Here is a 20,797-nt window from a genome sequence, read left to right as displayed (position 1 = left end):
TCATCTGTATTGAACTGTACTTGGCAATATTCACTTATGTCAGTCCAGGTTTACGAACACATTGATTGCAGTACACTCACAACAGAGTATACCTACTGGCAGTTACTACTGTACTCTTTCTTAATTAGATTACTGTATATTTCACAATATGTCTGTACTCACCATACTCTTGGTGCATTCTGGCTTGGTGCCCTGCATAGGCCACCAGGTTGTGAGCCCTCTCCTCTGTAGCTGTGGGGGGAAAATGCACCATTATGTGTACATGTCTATCAGATATTCATACTAGAATTTGGTAATCAATGGTTCCTGTACTTACAAACTTCTTGGCATTGCGGTCCCATACATCTTGGATCAATTGGGCCAAGAGCCCCCACCCCCCTTCCTACACTTCAGGTCATCATAATGATGATGCACCTGCTCACCAGTGTGGGGGATTCCACTTGCAGTGGTAAGGTCAATTGCCAGCTGGTCCCAGGCTTTGATTTGTATTTGGAGCCCTGGTATTGGCTCTGTAGCAGCTGGTCGCCATGATCTTTCACAAGGAGCCGAACCATGACCCTGGACTCCAAAATGCCAAAGCACTGCACCCAGAAGCATGCACCCTCTCCAACTCCAGCCATAGCTCCTGCAGTGATCAAACACCAACAGGTTCTGGCTGTATTCATTTCCCCGCACTTTGCCGCCATTGGCCGTTTTTAAAAATGCTCAGCTCCGCTTACCACCACGCAAACTCACTGAGCTCATCTGAGCAGTGCTCAGACAGGGAATGCTTAGCAGTGCTCAAAACTGCTTAGCTGAGATGAGGACTGCTTAAACTGGGATTGTTTAGCAGTGCCCAAACCAGCTAAGCAGAGCTGTGCTTTGCTAAGTACTGCTAAAATAGGTCCTGTTTAAGTATTGCTTGGCTTGTCTTAACAATGCTTAGCAGAACTTAGCTGTGGGCAAACCAGAGTTTTTCAAAAAAAAAAAAAAAATTATAGAAACTAATTTTTCATTAATGATACTTTATTATTATCTGTATCTATTTTACTTTATATCTCCTAAACATATGAATTTCACTACATTATCTTGGAGTGTAACTTTAATGTATTGGCCACTTGTCTGTAACTGGGGCTTTTATCCTTGGGTCTCCAGTGACAATGGGCTTCTAGTCCAGTTAAGGCTAACTCGGTTAACAAATGTCAATGTATACATGATATATATATATATATATATATATATATATATATATATATATATATATATATATATATATATATATATATAACATTTTCCTATTGCATGTAAAAAGTTGAATGACCTGTATTTGAACTATGCACCTAGTGCACATGAGGCTGTGACTCTAACCATTCAGCTACCAAGGCTATGGTGGTTAGAGCTATACATTTCTATATAGCTCTCAGTTACGTTTAAGCACTGCTGAGGCACTGTGCCTCACAAACACACTAATTAAATGCATCCGCTTTCTATTTTTAGGATGTCTGGCACGTGTATTTTGCTAAGTGCTGTGCAGCGCCACACACAAAAAAAAATGAGTTGAACGTGTTTCACTTTATTATTTAAGTGCCATCCAGCACTTTAACAATGCAGGGGGTGTGTTACTCATCTGCGGACATTGTAATACACCCCCTACACTGATTCTGTACCATGTTACACGTCTCTCTGTCTGTAGCGTACCTTCATTAATATGCAAGGCACTCTGCCGAGGGGGAGCTGCAATCACGGCCACAGTTCATTCCATGTAGGACTTGCATTATTCCCACATGGAGTTTATTAAATCTGGGAGAGTGTGTTATAACATGGGATATAGCCTTATGTGACCTCTTCTCATACCTAACTGGTATGAGATCTGTGCTGGTACCTTGCAGAGAAGATTTATCAGATTTTCCAAATTCTAGGTGGGAGAATACACCAACAAGGTTTGTAAACCAAAGTGATATAAGTTTCTATTAGTGGCCTTTTTTGCTGGTCTTTTGTTATGGCAAATATGCTTGCACACAGCAGTGTTAGTTTAGTCATTTGAGTCTTACCCCTACATCATTGTGTATAAACTGAGACTGTTGTACTGTGTACAGTACTTTACCTCCTGCAAAGTGAAATGATAGGGAAAACTTTAAAGATGTTATTAGAAGGGAAGGGTTAAGGCATTAAGTGCTTTGTGTCACATGTTATTGTTAAGTATTTAGATAAGTGTGTTCATTATACAACTTGGTCTGAAGAAGTCCAATGAAGGGAATGAAAGCGCTTACCAGTTGGATTTGTATGTGGTAAAGTAATTTTGTGTTTTTAGCTGTTCGTTTTTTATTAAAGTGAAATTTTTGTTTTAGGTATACAACACTGTGATGGAGTTTTACAACAGCAAGCAATGTAAGATTTAAATCTACCCTTTTGAGGACACTGGCTCACAACATATACTTGCTGACTTATATTGCAGAAGGATGTAGCACCCTATCAGACAGTCTCAGCCAGTTATCAAGTGAGACCCATAAATGGAAAATCTAGAACAGGATGATCACAGGTGGTTTTGTATCACTCCAGAGTTAGACTTGTTCCCAGTGTCTTTATATTATTATATTTCACCTGTGTAGTGAATCTGATTGAAGCAGAAAAAAATAAATGTTTTGATGGTCCAACTTTAATCCCGATAGCTCTGGCCTTCCTGTTTCCAGCAGCTGTTCAGCACCTTCTAACTTCAATCTGTAGGAGCCCCCTCCTCATCCTGGACATTGAGGGGATCTTAGGCAGCCTGGCTTTTGAACAAGTAGCTGTTTTCTGGTTTTGCATAGTAAAAGTTTTCACAAGTATTTTAGTAACCAGGGAGCAAAGCACACCGTTTTTTTCCCCTGCAAAATAGACATAGTTACCATATGACTGATTTAAATGAGTTTAACATTTTCCTTTAAGCTGGGGCTTAGTATTTTGAGTGACCATGGAACAAGCCTAATGCTTACAGTTTTCAGCCAAATGGAAACAGTCACCCTTTGGGCTACTTTAAATGAGGTGATTACCTGGTTTCACTCTCTGGCACTGCTCTTTGATATTTCAGTGATAAAGCTAACTTTTCAGCCTTCTGTTCTTGATCAGTCAAATATAGTTCACAGCATTCCATAAAGTACCCTATTTAACTGAGTTCATATTTGAACTTTGTGATAGAAAAAGTGACCCTTCTAATTTTAAGGGTCTTAGGTGCTATTACTTTGTTTTGAATTATGATCTTCCATCAGCCTGGAACCTAGAAAAAGTGACCCTTCTAATTTTAAGGGTCTTAGGTGCTATTACTTTGTTTTGAATTATGATCTTCCATCAGCCTGGAACCTGTACACACACAATTTCTATACTGCAATTTTCTGTTAGGAAATGCTTTTTCTATCTTTTATAGAGAAAGGTTAACCATTGGGGGCTTCCTTCATTTCAGTCCCAAGTTTTGTTCTGAAGTAAATTCATAGTTTACTATAGCTCAGGGTATAAATTTGTTGGTATTATTTCTAGAAAGCAACAAAAATTGAAAGTTGAAATAATACCCTGAATAGTAGGAGAACACTTCAGTGTAATATTTTATAGATTGTTTTCTGTCTGCATTCCAAATAACTTGTATTCCTTGGTAGTGTGTACCCCCTGTGCAGTGAGTACTTGTAAAAATGTTGCTAACTGCAAACATTGAGTATCTTTATTTGAGGTCACTTCAAGAGAACTTCCACTTTCTCATAGGTGCGGTGGTCTTAGAACTGACCAAGACTCCAGCACTGTAGGGTTTTGGCGGAGGTTTTGCCTTACCATAAAAAACGAGTTTAAATTTTACTTTATAAATTATTTTTCAAGTTTATGCAGAATTCATACTTTTGACATGGGACTGATGACAGGGATTTTTTTCTCATGCTCAGTCTGGTAAAAAAAGAAGCATAATTTCCTTTCTGTCCTTCTAAGTTTTCATCCTAGTAGTGATATCAATGTTCTGCTGTATCCTTTGGAAAAATCATAGTTCAAGATTTCCTTTTTGCTAGTGTCTTGTTTATTCACAAACCTTCACCAGACATTACTATTTGAATGTTCAGCTCAGGGCTGCATCAGGATTTGGCAAAGCCTGGTTTTCCTACTTCTGCCCTCACCCTGCCTAATGTTCAGCTGTATATTCATTGAGTACCTAGACACTGAGCCTTAAAGAAAGTTAGAGTGTAAGGTAGATACCTTCTGCAAGCTCAGATCTTCAAAATTATCTCACTCGGTAAGTCTGCCTTCCCACCAATTTTTTTTACCAGGAAACTTGAGGCTTGTGTGTTGTTTTTGGCCCTTTCTTGGAGCCCTTTATTAGTTTTGTAGGATTCTGTTGGAAAGGAACTTGGGGGATAGTCTTTCATTGTCTTATGGGTCACATCAGAATGCTACTTGGGGAAAATAATAGTTTGAAAATTTTGACAAAGCGTGCCATCTCATGGCAGGAATGCTCTGCTGAAATAAGAACCAGCTAACTCATGTTTTTAAATCTATATTTTAAGAGTTATATGACGTATTTTCTGCCAGAATCTTTCTTGAAGATGTATTACTGTGGTGAGTACCCACAAAGGATGCATTATAAAGATAAAGTAAGAAAGCCACCAGCCTACATTAATAGCAGATGTAGCACTAACCTCTGTTTTTCCATTCTTTGGCTTCTAGTTATATGCATTGGGGTACTGCCTTCTACTTCTGCAATACAGAATGCAAAATCTTCTGCTGAAAAATACATTTTTCAGTTGTTTATGTGAGTGTATGGTAGGATAATTAGCAAAAGTGATGTTTGAATTTTGTGTTTGATAATACTGATTTAGTAATTTAATAGCAGCTGGTTTGGCGGGACATCTACTTTTTATTGACCCCCTCCCCCCTTTTTGTTGTTTTGTTCTCATTATTCTGTATAACATCCTTTGTGTCATTTTAGGAGCAACTACAAAGATTATTCAATGGAATCTCGGTTACACTTCAGGATCCATGCCGCTCTAAACAGCCTGAAGGGATCTCCAGCCACTACACCTTGAACTTGGCTCAAGTCTTTCTTTTCTAAGTGCGTCTGCAATAAGTAACAACCTGTTTACGGGTAGCAACAAGATATTACAAAGACAAGAAAAAAAAGGAAGACCGAAAATAAATGACTACTAAACTAGGAATAGTTTTCTAAGTTTGTGCTGTATGCCAGTTATTGTTCTCAGATTTGTTTTTGAGCGTTGCTTTTCTATGGTGGATGTCATTGTTCTTTACTAAGGAAAATATATATTTTGTTCCTTGTACAAAAATGTATTTAAAAATATAAATAGATTGTATTATTTAAAAAATGCTGACAGTGCAATAAGTCAAAAAACTGAATTTAGACACTGTATTTCCCAAATGATGCTGATCTTTAATTGTAATGGCACAGATGGTACTCGATGCTCTTACTGTTTCTTTATGCATTATGTGCTGCTGTAACTAAAAAGAAACTGTTTCTTGTGGCCTTCATACTTAAGAATAGTTACTGGCTATGCAGACAACCTTTGTCAGTATGCCTGTAAGAGAGAGACATTGGTCATAGAAGATGGTGTCGAAAAAGCTATTAAAATATACTTTATATGGCTAGAACAAACATGGCCATATCAGACTGGTTGTAATTGTATGGTCAGCCAGCATCATTAAGAAAGGTTTTTGAATTGTGATATTCATAACATCTAAATATTACTTTGGGTCTACAAAGCCCATTTAGTTAATTATGCTACGAGAAATGATGACAGCCTGTGAAGTCAAGTAATAAAGCTTTTTTCAGTCTCTATTTTTATTTTTTTTTTATTTTCTTAAAGTAAACTGATATACCAATATGCCAGAATGAAATTTTGAGATGTAGATGTTATGTATGTACTATTCTGTTATTTGAGGAAGCACTATTATCATTTGTTACTGTATTCTGACACCTGGGTTATGGCCATTGAATAGTATACTGAAATAATTAAGTCTCTCCTCATGACCAGTGAGCTGTTTCACAGGCATAGACAATCACATTGCAGTTCTCTTCATAAATGAAAAGCATTTTTTAACTATATATCAGTCATTCATTTAATTCCTTCCATGTGTTAGCTTATTTCAGGGTTTTATGTCAATGTTTATATAAATGTTATAAATTATTGTATTCAGTAAGATCAGAACAAAAAAGCAGGTCACTCATAACTGGTACAAAGTAAATAAAAAAAAATAGCTAGTTCAGATGACGCAGAAGGATAAAGGCCTGTGACCCAGGTTACCCTTAGTAAGGATAAAGGCCTGTGACCCAGGTTACCCGTAGTCAATTAATGGCACAGGCACTGGCTGGACGTGGCTGGGGAAGTAATGATGAGGACAGACGTATTCACTTTCTCCTGATGAACGTTTTGGGGATGTGCTGCCAAGCTAGTCCTTTAAGTCAAGTCCTGCTGGAGTCCAGGACTTGGAGTGGGAGCCAGACTGACTATGTAGTCAGGTCAGGGACCAGGATGGACCATATTTGTTAACCACATCTTACTGCCACCTGGTTGTCAGAAGGACTTCAACCTGTAAGGGAGATAAGATGCTTCACTTGATTTTTAAAGCCATATCTCTGCATACAGAAGTAACTTTTTCCAGTGCTCACCTGTACAACTCTTGGGGGGAAGCACTCAAGTCTGCAGCATAGAGAAAGTGCTGGTGACCTCAGCTCAGAGGGATTAAGGACCTTGGTGAATATACCAAGACCCCAGAGAGACATGGGAGGTTATATTGGGACAGTAGCTTAAGGTCAGCATGTAAGGGGGATAGATTTGTAACAAGTGAGTAAAGCACCTTACCTTTGTTTACAGCACTACTGGTTCTCAGGCCCACCTGTATGAACGCTCATGAAGAAGCACCATTATCGACAGCGTACAGAGGGCACTGGGGGCACTGGTGACCTCAGCCTGGAGGGGTTAAACACTCAGTAGAATGAACCAAGACCACAGAGAGGCACAACAGATCATGAAGAGTTTGGTAGTTTAGGGGAACGACTATGCAATGGAGAGGTTAATAAGTGCAATTATCATAGGAGAGCTTGAACTGAAAAAAGAAACTAACTAAAAACCAGGCATTTTAGAATCTTAGATGATTTTTAAATTTTTTGAGCTGAAGAAGTGGAATACCTGGAACATTCTTGTTTTATGTTTTTCATATTACAACAGGTATGAGAGAGACAGCTTTTATTTTCATTTTACAGTAACATGCTCCTTTTAAGTTCTTCATGTCATAAACAAGTATGAGTGATCCATTTTTTGTTTTCATTTTACTGGTGTGAATAATATGACACCTTGTAGTAGGTGTTGGTTGCCAGCACATTTGTCTTACAGTTGTATTGTAAACTAATATTTCTGGTATTGTAGTATTCCTTGATGTGAAAACTCGTGTTTCATTACTCTGCGGTTACTATAGCAAGAGCAGGTGAAGGAAGCAGTTTCCCTGAGTGTAGGCTTTTAGAGAACATGATTGGCACCACGGAGCAGTTGTTACTTGTATGCAAGTACAGTAATGGCAGTAATTTGTGCAGCCACAGCTTAAGTTATAGCTGCTAAAATGAGGGCTCTGCCTTTAGGTGTTTCCATTAGTGACTATAGCAAAGAGCTAGTTCCTTGCTACTGCTTCTGACCTTCAACCACGGCGACTTTTGGGGATTGCCAGGACACCAACTGACCTGGGGATTGGGGATTGTCCAGGTTACCAACTGATCTAGCTACAGCTCTGACTGTACACTTAAATTACCATACTTCTGGTAATGATGTGCTGATTTAGTGTTCCCATGGAATACAGATGCAGTGTGAAATGTTGCTTTAATTCCAGCCCACCATAATTATGTTCTTCACCTCATTCCTAGCGTTCTGTTGCATCAGTGGCCTATCAAAAAAATGGTAAAGCTAATAAATATTTGCATCCCAGCCTACGGACAGTATTACAAGACCAGTTGGTTGCATTTTAGTACAGTCTTCCCTGTCTTGGACTTACCTTCTAAATATTGACTTTATGAGCCCTGATTAGCCTAACACCAGATTTCTTGGGTCTTTTTATGGACTCTGGCCCTTCTGTGTATGGCAACAGCTTTCATTCCCAAAATGCTGCTAAAGACTCTACTTAGTTGTTGTAAGGCAAGTTTGCAACAATTGGTTGATCTGAATGAATAGTTTTGAGGAATGCCCTTGTAGTCTTATGACTTTGTTTCCTCTGATTTCAGTTTCAGTAGCTTGTCAAGACTTGGATTTTGTCCGAGCAGGATAATATTTACTTGATGTCATCGTGTAGCACAGAGTTAATGTAAAAGGACTCCTACTAGGTGGTTTCAGTAAAGTAAAATTGTATTTGTTTGACAGAATGCACTATATTTTGAATAGGATAAAGTATCTGTATCCAGTGTCTGTCTGCCTGGGAAGACATGATCGACCAACCACGATGCTTTGCCAGAGATGCTCTACACCTGTCACCCCTGGGATTCAGGTTACTGGTTAAAGCTCTTGCCACTCCTATAGTGCCTTTTTTAGACAAGGTTCAAAGGACAAAGCCACCACCATGACAGATACAAACATGCAAAATCTGAAGGTAATGTTACTCAATGCTAGAAGTCTAAACCTCAAAATGAACTCTCTTACGGCACTCCTAAAAATGGAGAACATCGATATCTGTGCAGTAACTGAGACCTGGTTCAAGGCTCCAGTGAGCACCCCTGCAATATTAGGCTGCAACTCTTGCCACACTTTTTGGCCACCAAACCAAGACCGAAATACTAAAGGTGGAGAAGTGTCCATATTCACCAAGGATATTCACACCTCCAGGCCAGTTGCCCAACACAATGCATTGGAAATTCTTCAGGTGCAATTAACACTAGGTAAGACTGCAATCCAAATTGTAGCTTGCTACAGATCCCTCACCTTGCCCCAAGATTCTCACTGCACCTTTCTAAATATACTGGAGAATATTAAGATACAACCAAACACCCTAATACTGGGTGATTTTAACTATCCTGCCATTAACTGGGAAAACTACTCAGGTACCAACATCTTTTCCCAATGGTTCTTGGAATTCATAAATTCCAATGCCCTGGATCAGCTAATCCATTGTCCCACCCGGGGCTCCAATATCCTAGACCTGGTCATTACCAACATGGGAGATAGATGTTCCACACCAGTGGTCACCCCCTGATTGCTCAAGTCTGACCATAAGCAAATCACCCTTGACATCCACATCCCACCTCCACCCCCCAGTAAGGAAATCTCTGTAAAAAACTTCTCCAAAGCCAACTTCATGCTACTCAAGTCAGAAGTGACAAACTTCATGACACCCATGCAGACGGGATCCGAAAGTTCGACTGCTGAATCCTACACTAAGGCACTGTACGAGCACATCCACTCTTGTGTGTGAATCGTGCCATCCCAAATAGAACCAAGATGCTCTCCTCCAAAAAAAGGAAGCCAATCTGGTGGTCCCCTGCCATAAACAAACTATACAACAGAAGGAAGAAACTGTTGCAGAAAAGAGGAAAATCCCAGGATGCAAAAAACTCCCTTACTAGCCTCAGTAAGAAGCTGAGATTCCTCATAAAATCCTCAAAAGCTAGTTACGAAAATAAAATTGCCAAAGATTCCAAAGACAGCCACAAGGCATTCTATAGTTATGTCAAGAATCTAAATGGCAATGCTCAGATCTGCTCTGAGCTACAACAGAATGGCATTAAATATACTGATCCCAAGGATATTGCCAATATCCTGGCAGATCGATTTAGTGCCAACTTCAACCCCCTCTCACCCCCTAAAGGGCTCATCTCAATACCAAAAGATTGCAAAATTCCGGTAATCATGGCCACACAGGTAGAAACTGCACTCTCCAAAGCTAAGAATACAACATCCATGGGACCAGATGACATCCCGGGCTGTGTACTACATGAACTACAAAATGAACTGGCACCTCACCTAAGTGTCATGTTTAATCATAGCCTCACCTCAGGCTTCATGCCCACTGAGTGGTGCACAGCTACAGTTATCCCACTCCACAAGGGGGATCCACCTTGGATCCCAGGAACTACTGTCCCATCAGTCTGATGAGCCTGATCTGCAAGGGCATGGAACACATTATCATGGAACTTATAAACAAAGACATTGGCAACCTTCAGACACTGGACCCCACCCAGTTTGGGTTCGTGAAGGGCCGATCTTGTCTCCAGAACCTGATTGACATCTTCGACTCAGTCTCCAGAACTGTGGACGAGGGTAAGGCGGTCCACACAGCTTATCTGGACCTCACCAAGGCCTTCGACACCATCTCCCACTCTGGAATTATAGATAAACTTACTAAGCTGGGCATAAATCCCTACGTCACTCGATGGGTTGCCAACTGGCTTACTGACAGAACCCAGACTGTAAAAGTAGCTGACTCCAAATCCAGCTCCAGCCAAGTGAGAAGTGGAGAACCTCAGGGTTCAGTCTTGGGACCGCTGTTGTTTGGCATCTACTTCTCTGAAGTACAGGCCAGATGACTGCAAACTGGGAGCCATTATTGAATCCCCAAATTATGTGGATATTCTACAAAAGGGCCTTACAGAAACAGATGCTTGGTGCCAGAGCCACAGGCTCAAGCTTAATGCCAAGAAATGTATAGTTATCCCCTTTGGGAAAAAACATGTACCCATGAATTACCACATAGGTGGCAGTACAATAAACACCGAAAGTGTGATGAGAGACTTAGGGACACAGGTGGACAGTGGTCTCACCTTCGATAACCACATCGCTACAACAGTCAGAAAATCCTTCTATTTGGCACACCTCATCACTAAGGGCTTTTCATCCAGGAAAAAGGTCATTGTCCCACTGTACTCATCCCTCATTAGACCCATTATAGAGTATAATGCCCCATTTGGTATGTACCTCACAAGACATCTGCAACAACTGGAAAGGCCAAAGAAATAACCTCACTAAAAGAATCACAGGCCTAAAGCAGATGCCATATGCTGACCATCTAAAAAAAACTCCAGCTATAGTCTGGCATATTGTCTACTCAGGGGCAATCTCTGCTTAACATACAAGGCCATGTCAAACCCTGAGCTGTTGGACATGCTCCACTTAAAGAAATCCCAATCTCTCAGAGCCACATGCTCCAGGGATCTAAATCTTGTCATCACAATGAACAAAACCTGCTGGAGGGATGGGTTCCTGACTCAGGGACACCCCATACTCTGGAATAGACTGCCCATACATGTCAAGCAGAGAGCCTCCTTGGCCCTCTTCAAAAGGAACCTTGATGATTGGATGGGAGATAGGAAATTCACCCTGGGGATCATGTCAGTCACCCTGCTAGACAGGGGTCCAGGGAAGTAAACAATGTGGGAAGAAATATCCAGGGGAATTGTTATGGCTAGGCTTGTATAGGCCTTAGGGCCGATAGCCTAGTACCAGCCTATGATTGGTGCAGTAAAGGAAGATCCATAAAAAAAATCTTTGCATTATGGAGTTAAAAGCATGTAGTGAATGAGTAATAGTAACACAGAGGCAGAGCGGGCAGTCTTACTGTTACTACTCTTTTGCCCTTTTCTCTCTTGTACTTTATATTATGTTGGTTGTAAAGTAAAATTGGCCAAAACATGGTTTTCTTTCCATGAAGGCTTTCATGCCAAGGGTAATGCTAAACGTTCACAATCGCAGGTTTTGAGAATAGGGCTGTGTGTTCTAATTGACAACACAGTTTTTTTCTTACTCCATTGTCCCCACTGTCAAAATTGCATCTTGAATGCATGCACAAAACAGATTAATTTCTCCAGACCTACAATCTGTTTTCTGTTATTACATATGTTTATGACAAATGTGTGTGGCAGGCCAGATGTGCAGCATTATCTTAGCAGGAGGACAAGAGCTAGCTTCATAAAGGGCTTTGTAGTTGTCTGTGTAAATTGTCTGTGGGAGCAGATCCAAAAAAAATGAATGCAGACTCTTGAATCCATGCTAAAAATTTAAGATGCACACTTGTGTGGAGAAGAGCTTGCCAGGAATCCGGTACTTCAGTGGTATCCAGACCTAAAGCAGTCTATCCTGACCAATATTGTTTTCTTTCTGCTCAACTTGTTCTGTAGTTGGATTGACATGGAGTCCAGAGCTGTCCGATTCCTAATTGCAGCAATAGCATTTTGATGGTGTCATGCTTTAGTAAGTATTCTTGAAACCATTATTGTTAAAACATAATCACAATAGTGGGATTTACTATTGCATTTAACAGTGCTGCTGGCATCATTGACCTGATCAGTTTGCACTATCAATATGTCCTCAGATGATAAAAAAAAAGTGCAATGCCTTTGTTTCAATTATAATGTCTCACGCATCTGCTTGCTCTCCTGTTGTCTACAGTAGCTGTCTGATTTTGCCAGAGTTTAAAGCTTACATCTGTCTAGATTTAGGAAACTTTCGTTTTACGTGTTTAGATAATAAATAAGGCTGTGTTAAATGCCATTTAAATTGAGCAGAAAGAAATAACAGTAAATACAAACTATCTTATGTAGCATGACAATTGTACATACTTGCTGGCATTTTTTGTGCGTGCATAGTTTGTAACATTCCGATAATGAATGTACTGTAGAACATGGTGTTGGGTCCTTTCATTGAAAATAGGAAGAACTTTTATTGTATTTTCCACATATGCTATCTTGTTGCTTTACTAGAAACATTCCTGAAATGAAAGTATATTTTAATAGGAAGTTATAACGTCTTGTGCATGGATCATACCTCATTTTATTTTAATATTTATTATTGTTGCAAGCACTTATTGAACATGGCTGTGCTTTGCACTGCTAGTTTTATCTCTGAAGGGTGACTGAAATTACCTTAAATTGTTTCCCGTTGTCACGCTTTTAGAGAGCCTGAAGCAAAATATTTCTCTCAGTTTTGAAACAGAATTAGGATTGATAATAAGCAGATTAGTGTAGTCAGAAGGCAGTATGATAAATGCATCCTGCATAAGGACATACTGCATTCGGTCTTTTAAAGTCTGAAAATGTCAGAACTTGAAACTAATGTGATGAATGTAGAGATTTTACTAGTACCCAGAGGTTTGAGATGTAGAAATATATTTCTTTCTGCAGACTTATGAACTGTTTTCAGTGTTAAATAATGCAAATACTGTACTTCCAGTAGGGAAATGTTGCCTTTCTTTTAGCCAAGTCCATATGAAGCTGATTAATGTTTTATGAAATAGTCAGATACGTTTTAACCCTGGTTGGTAGTTCTGCAGAAAGTGGGGCTTCTCTGATTTGGTATCCCAAAATATGCATACATTCTTTGTACGTGTAAAGAAGCACATGTTAACAAGTATGTTCTGAAGGTTTAAACTAGGAAGCCATTTTGAAGAAACTTCTCACCTCCATTCCCAACTGCATTGTGTACTTTAAGGATATTTGTAATATGTTTTATTATTATTGTTTTATGTTTGTTCAGGAAAATTACTTGAAATTGTTTTTTATGGTAATGTCTAGTCTAAATGGACCTTTTCTGTAGAATATTACTTGTGAGAAGAAATATCCAGGGAATTATTATTTGACTGCAATGTGCAGTCTCCGTTATTCCTTGGTCGATGCATATATGAACTACTTTTGAATGGGTGTAGCCAGTAACTTAAAATCATGTTGACCTTTGTTAATATTCTTGTGTATAATAAAAGTATACATGCATAATGGGTGTACTGTTTGATCCTTTGAAATCAAAATTTAGCACGTCTGTTAGAATATTCATTCAGTCTGTAAAACTAGTACATGTCTTCAGGGAATGAAAAACAATTTTGCTGAAGTTGGAAAATCCTGTTCTAAGAAGAGTTTCTATTCATTTGTGCGTGTATTGGCCGTGTTGTAGGAATATAAAGTCTTTCTGGAGTCAACTGATGATTTATTTCCATATCCTGTAAATGCAATGAATAATAGGAGTCAAGATTTTTATTGACAGAAATGGGCTTTGTACAGATCAGTATGTATGGAATTAATTGTTTCTTGAACAAACCTATTTCAGACTAAGTCAAGTACTGTTAAATCTAGATTTAAAATTTACACATGGTACATATTGCACAAGTATGTATATCAGTGCAACACTTTTTGTGAAACTCTACTGAACCAACTAATTACATGTAAATAAAAGTACTGTCAATTTTTTTCCAAAACAAATCTTTCTAGCTGTTGAAATGTAGTGTTGCATTGTTATGGTAAAAAATAGCACCTGGTAATTTACAGGCTATAAGGCAAAACTGACTCAGTTGCATGATTTTAATGTGCTGTTTTGTCAGTGAGATGCAGATATGGAGGCTGAACAGATGCAACCTTGTCAGTGACTTTGCAGTTAAACTGAATAAATAAATTGATATAGGGTAGTGTGTGTATGCAGGATTTTTGTAGTTTGACTCCACATTACCTGCTGTTGCCCCGCCTCCCTCCACCCCACATTATAGGCCTCATCCCTATTGTGGGCCACTCTGCCTGGTATTTGGTTATAGTATGTACTTTTGGCTGTTCACATTATTTTCTTCGGGCAACTATATTAAAAATCTAGGATTCAAGAGGAGTAGCATTGGTGAAAGTAAGTTTATGGATGGTACATACTAATTAATGCATAATGACACAGAAATGAGGAACATTGTGCAAATGAGCCACACGGATTACACAACTGACAATAGTCAAAATGGCAGAGTGATACAGAAATATATAAAATGAGCACACTATGCCCACACTGAACCTATTTATGGAATGATTTAGTATGGGATTTTAGTAAGGGATTGGGGAGTACTAAATACAGGTTCATCTACCTAGCTGAATGGTTATAGGTTTGTGTCTTCATTTCAGGAGGAATGCCTATCATATTGCAACCAGCACCTAGAGTTATTCTAACATTTTAATGGTCACATCAGACACCCCACCACCAACTGCCTCAGTGCATTTCTGCTAGCTGTGTCCAGCATAACCTCTTATTAGGTTGGTCTTCTTTTTCATGGACAATTAGCTTAATTTTTATTTGTTAATCGAGTAAGTGGATTAGTTTGTTTTTGACCCTTCTCAGCAATGATCTCGGCAACAACAGCAAGGACAAATGTAATCAATACAGACAGTTTAGAGTACCCAATTGACCGGTATGTTTTGACAGGTGGGAGGAAACCAGAATACCTTAAAAAAAAAAAAACAGGCAGATAAGGGGATATATCAATTCATGTGTACATAATGGGAGCAATGCTAGAATTAGCAGCAGCATCAGCTCAGCAGCATGTGTTAGCAGCTGTCGTCAAAGCCAATGCTCTCTATATTGAGCAATGCTGCCTTCTGTTTCAAGATGGACGGCACAGGCATCATCTGATATCTCTCCAGCTCAAAGGCCAGCAGACTGCAAACCATTTCCATGTTAGACCGCAAGAATGTAAATGACTTAGTCAAACTGTGACACCCACAAGCAGAATTAAGGGGGTTGCATGGTATGCTCATTCATGCAGATGCTAAGGTATGTGCAGCTTTAACCATGCAGGACTTTAAAGAAATCTACTATGGGCATGTTAGGCATATCCCAGACATTGGCCACACTGAATCCTAAACAAGTTCCTCAACATTTTACTACAGCATGTTCAGAAGCATAACTGGTTTCCTAGGACTGCAGAGAAAAGCACCAACAACCTGATGGTATTTTATGGCTTAGTCCTTTTCCCTGAGGTCCTTGAAGCCATAGATTGCACACATATTGCCATCAAAGGCCTGACATGGTCCATAGTGCTTGTGATCCATCAACAGGAATGTCTTCCACTCTCTGAAATGCCAATATTTAAATAATGGCCAGGGGATTAGTTAAAATGTGTCCCTGTACCATGTGGGCAGTTTTCTATGATTCACCCATTTGGCATATTTCTGATCTGTGCCAAAGGTTTCCTACAAGGAGGTTTGCCAAAGGTCATTTGCATTGTAGGTTTCACACACATGCTAGATAGACAGGTCTGTACATGCAGATACATTGCAAGCAGGAAGCAAGCCACATAAAATACAGAGTTTGCTGTGTGCTGCAGGTGATGCCAAATATGCCCTAGACCCATGACTGGGAACCTCCATCCACAGTACTCAGACCATGCAGGAAATGGACTGTAAAGCAGCGCTTATGTAAACACACAGAATAGTAGGACATGATTTCAGCCTACTAAAAGGATGCTTCTATTGAGCACTACAGTACATTTCAGATATCTGCAGCAAGATTTTTGTGTGGCAAGAGACTGTGACTCTGTAAGATGGGGTAGGATCATGGGAAGGGATCACAGCAGCCACATACTGGGTTTGTTCTTGATAAGTTAGTTTACCAGGCAGAACTCCTCCTTTAAGACTGTGAAGCTGCAATATTAAAGATTTTTTTCCTGAAATTCCTTTGTTCCCATTGTACTATAATAAGCAGTAGTGTACAAAATGTCACTGATGCTTTATATTGTGCTAATAAGGGGCAGCATGGTGGCTCTGATAATGAAACTAGTGCTCCTGTCTTTGAAACACTGCCATTACACCATGCACTACCCAAACATGCTGGCAATAACCATGCACATCACAGAGCCCATGCACTACCCAAACATGCTGGTACTAACCATGCACATCGCAGAGACCGTGCACTACCCAGCATGCTGGTACTGACCATGCAAATCACAGAGACCGTGCACTACCCAGCATGCTGGTACTGACCATGCACATCACAGAGACCGTGCACTACCCAAGCATGCTGGTACTGACCATGCACATCACAGAGACCATGCACTACCCAAACATGCTGGTACTGACCATGCACATCACAGAGACCGTGCACTACCCAAACATGCTGGTACTAACCATGCACATCACAGAGACCGTGCACTACTCAAACATGCTGGTACTAACCATGCACATCACAGAGACCGTGCCCTACCCAAACATGCTGGTACTAACCATGCACATCACAGAGACCATGCACAACCCAAACATGCTGGTACTAACCATGCACATCACAGAGACCACAATAAGTGACTAGTGTGCTTATAAACTCAGAAGGGCCTTACCTGCAATATCACAGCACAGTGCTATAGCTCATTTTGCCACCACTGTGTAGAACAGTGATGCAGTATTCCATTCCATAACTTGACTCACAAATGTGTCCATGCACATAGAGCTATTATTTGTTTTTATATCTGTCTTGAGTGAATGTCCTACTTCAGGCATTGTAGAAAGGATGGCTTCAGCATGGTGTGCCAGAGGAAGCAGGATTTTCCTGTTCTTCCTTTTTAGGATGTTTAAGGATCACCTACTGGGTGAATATGATAGCTCTCTATAGAAAGTGGATGCATGGCATGAGTTTGCTGGGATGGTGACTGATGCCACTGGCATCACCTCGTTTGGTGAGATCTCATTATTGCTACAATGATTTCTAGCATCATCTCACCAATCTGTTTGTCAGTGGGAGGCTAAAGTTTAGAAGAGGGAGCTTGAAATGCACTGGAAGCATTTTTTTGCACTATTCTCTTCTGTTTTAACTGCGGTGCAAGTATGCTTAGAAATGCATGCTTTTTCAGTTATGAGGGTGAAGTCGCAGCTGAATATGGTCTGATGTTGCAGAAGATAGTGCGTCTCCCAGCAACAATGTCTGTATGAGACTTCAGATAGTTTACTGTACAGCTCTGCTGGTGTTTGCAGCATGTGTATGTAATCATTTTTCCCATTTTTTGTTGATTTAGTTGTGGCAATGGAGGTGAGGCCAGCAGTCACCTCATGCTGTACTGGTGGATGCCTCTGGTGCTGAGTCACCTGTGGCCACCAGTTCTGCCTCTCAGCAGGGAGATGAGGGGGCCTTGTCTTCTGGAATTAGTTGCAGAGGTTGGTGGCTGCCAAAGTGTACCAGCCACTAAAAGTCCAACTTGGCAGTGTGGAGTGCTTTCTGATGTAGCTTGCAGAGTTGACAGGCCTAACCCATCACACCACTAGGGAGCAGCCTATAATATTGGTCACCCACATGAAGAACACCTGGGTTTGTGACCCTCTGAGCTGTCTTGGCATAATAAACCCCCTCCCCCCACACACACACCATAACAGTATAGGGAGATGAAGTCTTCCTATAAAGTGCTACAGTATTCTCAATTTGTATCACAGTTTATTTTTCTCTGTCAGACTGCCAATATCATGTGCAGTTCTTATAGTGCAATGCTGTTGGAAATGTTGTTGGTGACATCAGGTAAGTCTTCATCCTCAAGAGTCTCATTATTCACATGAATCCCTCTTTAGGCCACGTACAACCTGACAGATGCTGACTCATCAGTGGTGGTTCGTGACTTCACTAGTGTCTGAAGCACTGAGGAAAGCACAGCATACCAGGGTTGTTGTCTTTTTTTCCCCTTCCTCCTCCTTAGTCCCCACTAAATGGTAATACTACTGCCCTTAGCTGATAATACCCCTTCACTGCTGTACTTCAGCCTCTTGCATGATAGCCTTTCTTGGAGAGATCACAGAAGTCAAAATACTATGTAATTGAAAATCGAGAACCAAATTATAACACAATTCCAACATGTGCATCACATGTTGCCAGTCGTAACACATGCATTCAGAAAAGTGCAGCTGAGCAGCAAGTGAAATGTTTCCCACATTATGTGAGGCTTCCCTTCCCAAAAGGAGTCAGTACTCAGACTGTCACTTCCAAGGAGCCTTAGCAACTTTCATAGAGACTGCCGACAGGTAGCAACTGCTAGGCTCCAGTCTGATAAAATATGATGTTATGTAGTCCAATCTCGCCTACATTCTTACCCGTGGGTTCGGAGCCGAATATCGGCTCCAACTCGGCCAAACTTTTCTAGCTCGACGTCTTCTATTGGCTGGGCTAAGAAGGTATCCCATGCTGCACTGCTCCATATCCCCAGATCTCGTTTGCTGCTCGTGTAGCTCGGACGTGGTCTCACTCTTGGCTGTGGCTAAGTACCTTTTTTCTTCTTCCTCTTGAGAGAAATTGTTACAAACAAAAGCTATTTTAATAGCTATTTCTATTTGGTGTTTTTTGGGTATAATCTGTAGTGTGATTGTTTTTTGGGGTATCCCACTAGCTGTTCCAACTTCTTGGCCCATTTCAGTTAGAGGACCTAGTCCGTCCCCTTACTTGTCCCTGTGTTTGTTTTTTGCTATCTAAAACTGTTTGAATTAGAGGTTTTAGTGTCTGTCTTCCTTATTCTGTATGCGAGTTTGGTCTAAAACCATTTAATTAAAGGTTTTTAGCCCTAGTCTTCTTAGTGTGTGTCCCTCCTGAGGATTGTGTGTGCTGCTGTTTGTGGAAAAATTTGTTCCCACGCTTAGTGTGGTGTTTTTGTGTGACTGTAGTTGTTTTTCCAGTCAGGCAGTGACTTGCTCGTTGTATTGGTATTTGTGATTAATTGTCAAGATGTCCAAAGATTCCAAGGAGCACAAACCTTCGGGTTTTGAAAAGCGCTCTAAGTGTGGTTACAAGATGTCCATCACCGATGGACATTTAGTATGCATTTATTGTCTGGGAGCAATCCACCTGCAGGAGTCCTGCAGCTTCTGCCACATTTTTAGTCCCAGGGTGCTCCAAGAAAGAAAGAATAAGCTAATTCTGAAGGGACTCTTGAAACCCTCGTTTGAAGAGGCCATGGATTCTACTTCCAGTTCGAAATCAAAATCCACAAAATCAAAAAAGAGATCTCTGGCTCCTTCAGTCTCCTTAGAGCCATCGGAGAAAGTAATAAAACTAGCTTCGACCTCATCGGCTCCACTGTCCTCGCAGGAAGTGTCTGTGTTGATGGAACCGGCGTCGGCTCCAATTATATTTGAACCTCTTCGGAGCCGATCGCCCAGTACTAAACCGGGGTCACCTGAGAGGAGATCCCGATCTCCCTCCCTGTCCTCCAAATCCTCCAGGACACTTTCAGATGTGGATGTTGATAGGGTGGTACAGTGGCTCCTTGAGTCACCGGTTTTGGCTAAATTGTTCTCGGTTCCATCCCAGTTGGCTCCCAAGCCCGTCCCGATACCTTCTTCGATTATTCCTCCTCCTCCGAGCACATCTCTATCTTTGGAGCCGGAATGCTCCACTCCATGTGATGTTCCTAGGTTGGTTCCGATGGCCCCTCTGGACTTATTGGTGTCGACATCAGCTCCGACCCAGTTGGTGCCGTCTACAGGGTTCAGGACTTAGGATTCATCATTCGGGCCCAAGGGGGACACCTTTCATTTCCTAGTCTCCCACTCGGTGCCTTGGCTCATGGAACCCCGACTCCTGTCATGGTCTCGGAGGCAGACTGGTCCTCGGACTCGGGGGGGGCAGCCTTTGAGGCCATGTGGAGTGCGCTGGCCAGATTTCAGCCACATCATGCGGGTCGGTCATTCTGTCCCCTACCACTCCGGTGAAAGCCTCTGATCACCATCTATCTGTAGACAGCGGAGCCCCAAGGCCTAGGGATACCCCCACGAGTGGTCCCCATATTTATGAGGGCCCCTCAAAGTTTTTGCCTGAGGAGCCCCCTAGAAAGAAAATGTGCAAGTGGAAACACATAGACTCCCAGGGTGAGTCTCTCACCTCAGATACTGACCTCGAGGAATCGAAGGGGTCCCCCAAGTCATCCTCTGATGGTGTTTCTTTCTCCGACATCCTGGAGATATTGAAACAAAGAGGTTACTGGCCATCCAAAGCCCCCTCCGAGGAGGAGTCGGTCTTCCTGAAGCCTTCGACGAGCTCCTGGATTTCATTTGTTGGAGGGTGTGGGAGAACCCTGATTCTGTGGAACCCATACCCAGGAGACCCACCAGGTAAGGAGTTTTTGTCCAAAAGAG

General features: G+C 41.1%; 1 protein-coding gene across 2 annotated transcripts in view; it reads left to right on the top strand.

Moving 5' to 3' along the window:
• Positions 1 to 5,774, top strand: part of TTC39B (tetratricopeptide repeat domain 39B) — a 1,202,733-nt gene extending 1,196,959 nt beyond the window's left edge. For both annotated transcript variants that reach the window (XM_044077204.1, XM_044077205.1), the window contains one exon: positions 4,916 to 5,774. In XM_044077204.1, coding sequence (XP_043933139.1) covers positions 4,916 to 5,012 — 97 coding nt within the window. In that variant the 3' untranslated portion in view covers positions 5,013 to 5,774. The remainder of the gene's footprint in view (positions 1 to 4,915) is intronic.
• The last annotated feature ends 15,023 nt before the right edge of the window (positions 5,775 to 20,797 follow it).

Source organism: Protopterus annectens, chromosome 7.part0 (assembly GCF_019279795.1).
Source record: "Protopterus annectens isolate FY-2018-M chromosome 7.part0, PAN1.0, whole genome shotgun sequence".
Taxonomy (NCBI): Eukaryota; Metazoa; Chordata; order Ceratodontiformes; family Protopteridae; genus Protopterus; species Protopterus annectens.
The sequence above is the reverse complement of the archived record's forward strand: the minus strand, read 5'-3'. Positions and strand labels throughout refer to the sequence as shown.